General features: G+C 39.2%; 1 protein-coding gene across 7 annotated transcripts in view; it reads right to left on the bottom strand.

The window, feature by feature from the left end:
• The window catches only part of ABLIM2 (actin binding LIM protein family member 2), a 126,164-nt gene that overhangs the window by 5,635 nt on the left and 108,391 nt on the right, over nt 1–12,138 (bottom strand). For all 7 annotated transcript variants that reach the window (XM_021550652.2, XM_021550655.2, XM_021550659.2 and 4 more), the window contains 4 exons: nt 11,590–11,648; nt 9,599–9,653; nt 8,205–8,269; nt 7,953–8,033 (listed from right to left, as the gene is read on the bottom strand). In XM_021550652.2, the coding sequence (XP_021406327.2) occupies nt 7,953–8,033; nt 8,205–8,269; nt 9,599–9,653; nt 11,590–11,648 (260 nt within the window). The remainder of the gene's footprint in view (nt 1–7,952; nt 8,034–8,204; nt 8,270–9,598; nt 9,654–11,589; nt 11,649–12,138) is intronic.

The raw sequence follows: 12,138 nt of genomic DNA, 5'->3' as shown, positions 1-12,138 counted from the left end.
AAGAATTGGAAGGGTGAAAGCTGGAAATTCATGTGTTGAGATAAAGATAGTTCAATAGGGAAAGAAAAAGCAAACAAGGAATTAATTCACTGCTTCCCATGGGCAGGCAGGTGCTCAGCCATCTCCAAGAGAGCAGGGCCCACTGTGCAGCAGTTACTTAGGAAGACAAAACCTCCAAATGTTCCCCCTTCCTTCCACCCCCCACTTTAAACACTGAGCATGATGTCACATTGTTTGGATTATCCCATCTGTCAGTTTGGGTCACCTGTCCTGGCTGTGTCTCCTCCCAGCCTCCCATTCACCTCCATCTCCCCTGGCAGAGTGGAGGGTGAAAAAGCAGAGAAGACCTTGGCTCTGTGTAAACCCTGCTCAGCAATAAGAAAAACATATCTATGTTATCAACCCTGTATTCAGCACAAACCCACAACACAGCCCCACACCTGCCACTGTGAAGAAATGACCCCAACCAAAACCAGCACTTAGGAACATGGCATTAGTATGAATAAGTCACAGGAAGATAAAATTGCAGCTCACCTGCAGCCATCCTGCAGTACATGGTGACCAGGAGGTGTTTCACAAGCATCTCTGTTTGGTGTCAGTAATTGGCTGTGAACCCTCATGTGCAAACCTGCTGATGCAGGAAGCTCAGAGGATATCCTACTTCCTCATGAGTCAATATTGAACCAATGAAAGAACTCAGTGGATGGCAGCAGGTAATAAGTTGAAGACTAGAAAAATCAAGATCCTAATTCCTAGAGGAATTTAAAGCCTCAGGTTTGTTTCTCTTTTGCTCTTTGTTTTGCTGTATTCATGGGAAATGACAGCTGAGCACTACACTGCATTTGCTTGAATCTCTAGTGACTCTTTCAGCCAGTCTCTCTGAGGCACTGCTGTGCACTCTGTTTTATAGAGTGTAATTTTAAGTAGCTGTCTATTTCAATTCGTTTTTATTCAAAATCCTTGCAACACTTCCAACTTCTGATTCACATAATCCAGAAATAAAAGCTACAGTATCTTCTTCAGAGATTTCAGTATGAGAAATACTCAAAATAAACAGGGATTTATTGAGAAAAGTTTATTCACAGGTAAGTGAGCGTTCATGTAAATAACCAAGCCTTAGCTCTTCAAGTTGGTGCACAAGCTTTGTGGTTGAGATACACTCTTTTCCTATAGTAAGATTCAGGATTGTAGAAGTATTTCAACACTTAGAAAATACTAGCTTTTTCCCCTCTCCAGTTTTTCTCTTCACTGCCCTTCCACTCCCTTCTCTCATGCCTCTCAAGGGTAGCCCAAATAAAAACTCTCACATGGCCAATCAAAATTTGCTGGAAATTTTTTTCTATTGACTTTTGAATCCTCATTTTGCTTTCACAAGGTTTGCACTCTTCACCCCTCTTTCTGTTGCACTGCTGGGGCTCAGCAGGCTTTTCAGAGGTTTCTTCTAAGCCTGCTGCAAAGCTAATTGCAAAGCTGTAATTAGCCATGTGCCACATTCCCAAGGGAGTATTGAATGTTATGCTCATCTACAGCCTAATTAAGCTTCACGCTCAATAAATATTTGAAACTATTAAGTAATTATGTGATTGGGGAGGGAAAGTCAAAAATGGCGTGAATTGCCACCTAATGAACTTTAGTTGATATCAAAAGATCACTAGGGCAGCTCTGCTGATCAGAGGATAAGGCAGCAGGCACCTGCAGCTACCCCAGAGAAGGGCAATTAGTGGCAACACAAATGGTTGTGCAGCCAAGCCTTGCGGGAGCTGTAGATCCCCCTCCACACAGCAATGTGGGTGCCCAGAAAGGTGCCCAGGGACAGCAGGGTAATAGGAGCAGTGAGGAAAGGAGTCTGAGACCCTTCCCCACACCCACATCACCCAAGCACCCCTGCAAGGCTCCTGCATCTGGGGCTTTGTCTCCTTCAGTATTTCAGGGTACCATGAAGTCTCACAGAGAAGCTGCATTCCACTCAGCGCTGCCACTGCAGGGTACTGCCAATCAAACCCCCTGGGAAATACCACAAGGCACACAGAAAATCTTCTGCAGGAGCACTGTACAGCCAGTATTTTTCCCAGCCGAGTCATCCATAAAGGTACAAAAAGCTGGGACAACAGAAGTATTTCTCTCAGGTATATGAATATATAATCTAAATAACATACACACAGAATATCTCTGATGATAATCCATGCCACCGTCCTGTCATTCAAATTAGCTTTTTCATTACTGACATGGACATGAGGCATTGCCTTCAGTTGATGGCTGATAAAAAATTCTCTATAGTTAAGCAAATAATTCATAAATAAAAAACCAAACTTGGAATCCATAATAAATTATGAAAATATAAAGAAGACAATGCGTTTCAAAATTTCATTTGTTTTAGGCACAAAATATCTTATTCTTAAAGTAGATTTTCCAGCTTCCCTTAATTTGGACTTTAGTGAACCTGTAATATAAATGTTCACATCTAATCTCTGTTCACTCCTACAGTGTTTCCACTCACACAGAAATTACTTTTCACATCATATCACATCATTTCTAATGCGTATTTTCATTTTATAATGGCTCCTTTTGTAAAAGGCTTTGAAATCTGATGTAAACATGCATCACTGATCACAACATAAGCACATGCCTAGAATGAGAAACACCACACGTATTTTTTGAGTTAAACAGTGTAAAATAGTTCTACTGAAGTCAGTGGCCCATGCTTTTTCACTCCAAGTTAGGAGATTTATTGTGAAGTCAGCCTGTAACCTCAAACCCAGCCCCAAACTGCAAATTGTAGAACACACAGCATTCCTGTTTTGCTCTTGTTTTCCCCATCCGAGCTCCAGAGGAGGTGGGACACACAATGCTACTTGTATGAATGATATCCAGGAGCTTGGGCTCTTAAAAATTCAGCCTCAGTTAATGGAAACAAGTCCTAAAATGGTTGAAGACCAAATGGCTGGAACCCAGAGTGATTGCTGAATGAAAACTAGTGGAAAAAATGTTATCCCTAAAGCAAATCCAGACAAGCAGTTCCAGGAGGAAAAGCATGTTTGACTTAAAGTGAGTGCTCTGTTCAAATAAGACCACACCCATGTTTAAATCTCTCATTTCTGTTTACAGGAGAACAAATGAAAGTTTGCCATTTGACATGCCAGACTACTTTTTCCTTAGCAATTGTCTCAGTTAAACAAAGAATGAACAGGCTCAAACAAAAAGTGGAATAATTTACTTTCTACTGCATTTGATAGGCATGAATGGATAATGCTTTTAAGCCTTGATATTCAAAAGAAACAGCTAAAAAAAAAAGATACATTAAGATAAGGAAATTAAATGAAAACACTAAAACATGGTTTCCAAATGGAAGATCTAACTATGTTGGCTTTCAAAACTACCAGCCTGCAACCACAAAAGAAATCTTATACTCCATGATAAAAGCAACTGCAGAAGGAAAAAAAAAAAAAAATTATGCAGTTGGGCATGAACAACCAGTATGAATGTGCAATGTGTGCACTGAAACAGTGTTGTGACTGAAGAACAGGCAAACAATATCCAATCTAAGATAAAAGTATCAAATGCATGCTTTTAGGAGCTCAAGGCTCAAATGATAAAGGTATTCAAGTACTTAAAAGAGGTTGCAAAATATTTGAAAGTGTCTGTAAACCCAACTTCCTTTGAGAAGCATCAGATAAGGAATGTGCCAAAGTGTACCATCCAAAGGTGATGTCTTAGTCCTGAAAACTTAGGATTTAAGTTGTCCAAAATGGGGAAATTTGTTCAGAACACTTATATTTTAACTGTTTCATTAAAAAAAAAAAAAAAAGGATAAAAAATTCCCATATAGATCAAATTCTCTATTTTTTCAAATGCTATTGCAGCAAACTCATCAAAACATCCCATTTTGTAATTATACTATATCTTCACAGAATATACCAATCTAGGCAAATTACAGAGGTCTTCAAAGCAGGGCCAACTTTAAAGATCATGAAGACTATAAAGACAAAACAGACCATGTTCCTCAAGGCCTTTACCAGCTCTGTTCTGCATGCCTTCAGGGGTAAAGATTCCACAGCCTCTTGGGCAACCTGTTCACTGCAGCACTCCTCCAGTGAGGAACATTCCCTTACAGCCAGCTGTAATTTCCTTCCCTGCAATTTGTGACTGTTGCCTCTTGACTTTCCAGTGCCATCTTCTGGGGAGGGTATGTTCTGCCCTAGAACCCCTTTACTGCAAAGGTGAGTTGCTGATTCATTTTCAGCTTGTTCTCCAACAGCATCATCAGGTACTTTTCCTCAGAGCTGTTCCCCCTATCTTGTCCTGATGAACAGTGTTACTTGGCCACAGGTGCAAGAATGTGGATTTATCTGCCCTGAATTCCATTCCTGCAGCCTCTGAACAGAGGCTCTGCTCACCTAAGCAGAAGCTGCAGTTCCCTCAAGTTCATGTCATCTGCAGACATGGTGAGGGTGCAATTCCTCTTCTCCACTCAGGTTGTATAATCCATCCCTGTGTTACTGCTTGATTGTTCTGCAATGTTATGTGAATGAACTTGTTCTTCACCATTTCCTGTTAGAATAGCTCATGGGAATGCTGCTCCGTTCATCTAACGTTACAAGAAACAGCTCTGTGGTAGGGAGAAACTCCTAAAAAATTCCTTGGCCAAATCCTTATCTACTGTAAATTCCTTGCATTTCTAATCAGCTTATACAAAAGTGACATCCAGGCTATTTATCCAAAAACCAAAGTGGCAGTAACATATCTAAAAATCAGCAGGCTGCTCATTATAACCAGTTCCTGGTGCTGCATGTATTTAGTTCACTCTTGGCATAAACATCTCCTTGGAAGAGCACAAGGCACTGGGTACTTCTGCCTCACTGCTGAGTTAAGACAAGCAAACAAAAACATGTGGAGTGTTTCTATGCTTAGTTACATGTACTTTTGAGGAAAAAATGACTATTATTTGAATGCATTTATTACCAGTTGAGCCATCCTAATCTCTAGATACCCCTTGGGCTTAGAAAAATACACATTTTTACAGGAAAATATGTTTTATAATCCTTAAAATAAATTTCTTGCACAATAGTGTAATCTAAAAAATACTCACAATGGGCGTGAAGTTAGGAAAACACTACCACCCATTAAACCCCCACCCTCCTGTGGTCCTTGAACATTAGCCAAGGTTTCCTTGTAGCCTCCCTTAATTTGACCCCAGGAGCTAATATCACTGACTTGAGTTCACTTCTCGTGATAGGAACACTCAATGTAGGAGACTTTGCTTGGAAGAGTGAAGCATAGACAAACAACAGTACCCCTTCCATGACAACTGTGATGGATCATTCAAAGTTCACAACAAACTGTTTCACAAAGAGGAGGCTGCTTCAGGTTAAATTGTGAGATGGCTCTTAAATAAATCTACCTCACGAAAACTTAGTCAACCTTACTGCTCCTAAGTAGACCAGGAAATCAGAAACATCACGTGTGAGAGAGATATTCTGTTGACACATAAGTAAGACTGTTTTAAGGTTTGACAGCTGATATGAAGCACAGAAGTTCTAGGTCTCCTTTCACAGACACCACCTGTACCCTTGGCCACAGCCATCACACCCAGGAACTTGCTCTGATTTGCAGCAGCAACATCAAGGTGAGGCTTCAGCCCACACAAATAGTCAGAACAATACTGGTGTATTAGAAAATGAATTTTTTTCTTAGGAGATTTTCCTAGTTGTATCACTCTACAGCTTGGATAATACGTGGACTTAGAACTGCTACCATTTCTGTAGGTGAAATCCAGCCTTTTCACAAGTGACAGTGGATGTGCAGGATGAAAACAGAACATCAGCTGGAAACTAATTCAGAGAGCCCAAGCATTGGATCATACCATCTATCAAGTGGTAAAAGGGTGAAATATAACCTTAGTACATGGTTTCAGTATTCCCAGTGCTGTCCTCAAAAGATTGAAGATACCAAGATTTCTGAAGTGGGCCCTCCTCTAACAGACAGTAGTCTGTATCCACATTTCTGGTCTGCTCCTGTGCAAACCTTAAAAACCCACATAGTCCTGGGCTCCCTGAGTCCTGGGTCCTGCCCAAGCCTGAAGTCTGCTGAGTGCACAAGTCAATAATTAAGTTACTATCTTCTACTCCTGCCACAAAAGGGCAGAACTAGAATGATAAGCTGCTTTTCTATGCAAAGCTACTTATTTCCAGGAATTCTGTAATACAAAAGAAAGGGTCAGGAAAGAGGGGAAGAGGCTGACAGGGAAGGCAATGGTTTGTGCCTGTCACTCAACTCTGCATATGGTTTGAATATGTAGATAAGCAACTGCCTCTGCTCTTACAGTAGTTACAGTGCTATTACAACTCTGCTAATTTAATTGTTTAAAAAACTACCAATCCTTATTAAATGTTAGACATTTTACAAAGGATCCTTCCTGCAGACACATGTGTTTAGCATAGTGCAGCAATCAGCAGGATTGGCCCGTTCCCCTCACTGCTTTTCTGGTGCAGGTTTGAAGCAGATCTTGTTTATTGTTCTTCTTTGCAAACCTCTGTGAGATCTTTGAAGTGGTTGGGCTCCTTGAGCCAACAGGCCCTGTGCTGCACCTGGTGTGAGGCAGACTGAACAGCTCCAAAGTTAAACAAACAGCAATCCCAGCTGAGGATGGTGTATGAGTTACAGATAATGGCAGCCAGGGCAGGCATGATCCATCCAAAGCAAACTCGATGTTGTCTTAACAAAGCAATTTAGAGCTGCATTTGCTCTGCAGACCACTCTGCTGTTTTTAAACAGACTCTGTTATTTAACACACACATACACACATGTGTACGCATATATATGAAGGAATCCTTTACAGGATATGTCCAGAGGAGCATCCCTCCAACTCTCTGCTCCTTTTTCCAGATTCATAATGCTTTTTAGTATTGCTATCACACCTTGCTATAAACCCCACTTAAAACAGCACATAACTGAGGCTCTCTTTTCCTTACAATCAAATCAACACTACTTGTTGGGAAATCAAATGACAAGCACATTTAAGTATTCAAGAGCATAATACCAACTTCAAAACATAGTACATGTATGCAAATTTGGTAAAATACTTGTTTTTAAAAACAATTTGAAAACAATGATCTTTAATGAAGAATTTTCTGCTCCTTCAAAGTTTTTCTTCTTTTCTTGTTTTAAAAGTAATTTTTCCTTTTTCTTTTATTGTCATATTATCAAGTTCAAAATACAGTAAATTTATTAAAATATAAATCTCCATGAAGGTCCAAAATATGTTATCACATATTTTTTATTGCGCTATCTCTTCTTATTAATAGTAGTCCACAGAAAGATAGGTTAGTTAAGGTGCATCTTTATTCAGTCCTGTCACTGAGCAACTGAGCAGTCAAAAAATCAACCTTGGGAATTTTGCTTGAACATCAACTTCAGGATTTGATCTTGGGAAACTCAGCTCTCTGTTATGATAGATTATATCTGCATTTCTCTACCTCAAGCGAGATGTGGAAGGTATAGCAAAGCTATAGCAGAGTGACCACAGATCACACAGCCAAAGGAGAGGCTGAATAAGACAATGGACCAAACAGAGGTCCATGTGTTTTCAGAATAAAATGAGGTTTTTTGTAATATTTAGGTTATTCTATGAGGATGCTTTTAATATGAATTCAAACCAAAACAAACTCCATGTTTTTTCCACTCCCCACCTGAACTCCCAATACCCTGTAAAATCATCCAAAACTGATGACTTTCATCATTATCTTTGTAAAACACCATTTGGTCAGACATTTGCCAGATTTTTGGCAATTTTTTAGTTAAATTGCCTAAATACTGATTGTTTAAAAAAAATTACAATACATAATGATATTATTCTCTTCTCTCTTCTTTTCTGCTATTACTGAGGTGCAGGGATATCCAGGATAGTAAGCAAAACAGAAGTGCTTGCAAAACTGTTGAGCAAATATCATTCCTACCTCCAGCCTGGTCCTGTCCACATCCTTAGGCAATTTCACACGAACTCGGTTTGTTACAATAAGTGTTTCATAAGGATAAATCTGTTAAAAAGACAAGAGCATATGAACTCCAGCTGAGTCCAATTCTGAGGCATGGAAATACTGGTGTGGGGAACTTACTAAAAAATGGTACATACTTGCATCCTGATTTGACAAATATTTCACTGGGACAAAAATTAATAAAATGAAATAAAAGAAAGGAACCCATATAACCTTGCTAGGAAGTGCTGAATCTGATTGTTCTTCCAGTGTTGGAAAAGCCCTTCTTACCTTGTATTCTGCAAAAGAATGAGAACAGGTTCACAGTTTAGAATTTATTGCCAACTTTTGGTGTCACCACAATGAAAATTTAGGTACATCACAAATGTGCTCTGCTACTACATTTTTCTCTTCTCAATAGCTGTTGGATAACTGCATGCATAGTAAGAATTTGACCCCCATGCCCTGAATGCTATAATCACTGTCTATTACCAAAGCAATTGTCCTGGAAATCAAAGGCTTATTACAGAAAATCCATCTCCCGATGCCATTGGGTTACACGGTGAGTATGGCTGGCAAAATTGGGTATCTCTTTTTACAGGAGGCTTATGTGCAGAGTTATGTCAGTCTGTCATCCAAAACTCCTGCCCTTATTGTTCTTTACTGAAAATAGTTAAAATATATGGATTATTAAAGGCATGTCAGTTTGGAAACATAGATGAAAACCACTGAAATAATATGATATTACAAGATGCTATTACCCTGCACTTGGGCTGACTGCAGTGGGAGTAACAATAGGGAAGAAAAGATGATTTGGGGATGTGGTAACAATGACTCCTGCATCTACACTAGCACATGGGAATTCTAGTTAGGTCAGTGTATGACTATATATGATATAACTACACAATCTTATCTATTCACAGGTGTGATTAAATGCGACCAGGATAGCCAAAAGGTTTTCACAGACCTCTTTATGGTCTGAAATTAAATCAGAGATTGAGCCTACTTTTCAAAACCTGTACTTTAACCTATTCAAACATAGAGACAAAGATTTTTATCAACACAGAGTCATGAAATGAAGCATTAGAGTAAGATTTTTTAAATGAGTTGAAGTGTCTTGGAAATAAAATTTTTCAAATCTTTTGAAAATTCCAACCCAAGATCCACATAAAGTGCACAGTCCACTTAAAACTTCAATAAAAGAAAACACTGCAAATAAATTCTGCATTTTGAACTCTGCACTTTTTAACCACACTGTAGCACAACCAAGAAGCACAATGGACCTTTTCCAACTAGACTTGGAGGAATGATTATCTTAAATTTCCTCCTCTCTGTGATAGGAGACCAACACCACAAAGCTATTGCCACATATCTAGGATTCTGCTATTGACTCAGCCTGGTTGCACCACCCTATGATGCAAGACTTCTGTCAGGCCTTTAGGTTGGGGTAGGTAAAAAGAAGATTCTCTGTGATAAACAGGATACTGAACTGTGTCTCTGGCTCGTCATTATCATGTGAACTACAGGAAGAGCTCAGAATAGTCACTTGTATGGCAATATGTTAATTAAAATCCTGAAAGGGTGAAAACACAAGGGGAGTGGAAATGATATTGCAAAAAAAAATGTACCTTTCATCCCCCAGCTTGCATCCTGGTCCGTTTCATATTGGCCCATATTTTCAGGCTGACAGAGAAAGAAAGAAACAATGTAGCAGCAAAATGCAAAAAAAAAACCCCACTCTGAACATTGCTGAGAGAAAAAAGAAAGACATAAAATGGAAATACAGATCCTTGCGTGAGAGAAAAAGAAGTAAATCTCATTCAAATTTGACCTAATTGCTCAAGTAAGCAAGGTAACACTGAAACTGTCACTTTTCTGTGTTTCTGTGTTACTGCCATCATCACAAATCACTTCTGCTGCACTGCAACTTTTCTCCTTCTGCTTCACACTGCTGATGCCACTGACCAGGGATAACTCTGCATGTACCATGTATGTGCTTTGTTTGAACCAGTCTTCTTCCTTTGCTGACAAATGCTACGATGAAAAACAGTACAGGAAATCAGAAAAGCACTATTTAATGGTTTTTTTTTTTCCCAAAGGCTCATTTTTGCCTGCTAGGTATCAATGGTGTGCACAGCTATGCCCACAATAACCTGCAAGGCTCCCTATTGTTTGCTTTTGGGGTTTTATTTATGCAGCACTAGGATGGCTGATTAAAAATAACAAACCACAAAAGCTGGTATGAACCTACAATCCAAACAGAGGAGATCCATTCTGAGAGGAATTTTGGCCTCAAGGATTTGACCATGAGCAACCTTTTCAACTCTCATACAGGTTTGGGATTCTGTCTATGGGACAGATGCTGCCATCTGCTGCTTTCCCATCACACTGCAAGGAATCCTCGGGAAGCCTTGGGATGCTTTGGTGCCTCACCAGTGCAGTGGCTGGGCACAAAGCAGTGTCTTGCTCACTTCAGGTTACTGGCAACACCTATTCTGAACAGTCAGAAAAACTTTTTTCTTGACTCAGGTGGGATTAATTTTATATGGACCCTTTTAAATTCCTAAATATTACTCAACAAAATTTCAGCGTCACTCCTTTCTTCAGAGAGGAATTCAAGAAACCAGGTATTGAAGCAATACAGACAGTTCTTTAACATTATCTCAAAGGGATGGACATTTCAGCAGCTAATGGAAAAATCCATTTAGCTACTCCTTGATAATTTCCTTCTTGTAGCTCCTTCCAAATGACTCTCAGTTTGACTCTTGTCACTGGGGAAGTTTAATCCTCCTCATGTGCTTTTGCATGTTTCACATCTTCCTTTGGAGAAAGAAGGGAATTTGAACGAGGTCCTCTCCATGCAATTTGGAAACAAATCAATTCTTCAAAAGGTAGGTGCACATGCATCTATGTATTGCTCATTACTATAAACCATAGTGTTTTTTCACCTTATAGTGTAAGCCATGAATTGAGAATCCATAATGCTAGATGCCAGAGATAGAAATGCCACATTGTCAAAGCTTCCATTTTATTAAAGACTAATAAAAGTTGCAAAAAGGGATTACAAAAATAATTCCTAGTCTGTTCTGATCATAATTTTGTTAGACAATTTTCTTTCTAGATTGCTGCTTGTCATTCAATCTTCCTTGATCCCTCCCTGCCTTAAAAGTACAATGGCTGTGTGTGAATACACACACCACATACAGACACACATTCACACTAGAAATAACAATACAGATGCTTCAGGGAATGCAAGGGATGTGGGCTGTTCCACCTTTGCTCAAAGATCCTTACTTGCCTAATTGCAGGCCTGTCTCTATCATTAATTCAAGCTATCCTATGATTAATATGTGCAGCCTGTACATTTGAGATCTTTGTTTTGGGAGGAGAATCAAGATTCCCAATGCTCATAATGCACACAATTAAAAGGAGAAGCCTCAGTCAGTCTTACTCTTGCAGAGAGACAAACTGTAACCCACATAGGGAATGAATCTGTCAGACAGGGCTGGCAGCCAAAACACCTTTGAAGTGTTATTACTATGTAGATTTTCAACTAGTTACTGAGTTGTCTATTTATGAGACCTTATTTCCTGAACAATGTATTTAAATGTGTACCTACCTGATGTAAGCCATTCTTTCCATAGCCAGGTAGAGAGGCAGACTTAGAATATGGAAATCCTGTAAAAGACATAATATATAGCTAAATCTTTCACAGCCTACTAAAACAGGGAGTCCGAGAAAACATCCAGAAACAGCAATTACAAGACCAATGCAAATATTCTATCAGTGAGATTAAATATAACTGACCTATGCTCATTTTTTCTCCATATTTCATGCACATGAACATGTGTAACAATATCTAGACCAGCAGCATGCCAGGGGCACCACATGGAGGGAGTTGTGGGGTTTAAAATATGGAAGCCTGATGCACCAAGGTGATGCAAAGCTTGAGATTTGAGAGATTATGAAATCTCTGCCTTCCAGATTGGTGTTAAATCATAATTTGAAATTTGGATTAAAGGGATTAGATCATCACTTCTGAATGTGCTATATGAGTTCTGGGTTATGGGTTTTTTTTTTTTTTTTTTTTTTTTCCCTTAAAAAAGATGGGTTGATACCCTACTACTTAAAAAAATAAAAACTTTTTTTTTTTCTTTCTGTAAAACTT

This window comes from Lonchura striata, chromosome 4 (genome assembly GCF_046129695.1).
Source record: "Lonchura striata isolate bLonStr1 chromosome 4, bLonStr1.mat, whole genome shotgun sequence".
Taxonomy (NCBI): Eukaryota; Metazoa; Chordata; class Aves; order Passeriformes; family Estrildidae; genus Lonchura; species Lonchura striata.
The sequence above is the reverse complement of the archived record's forward strand: the minus strand, read 5'-3'. Positions and strand labels throughout refer to the sequence as shown.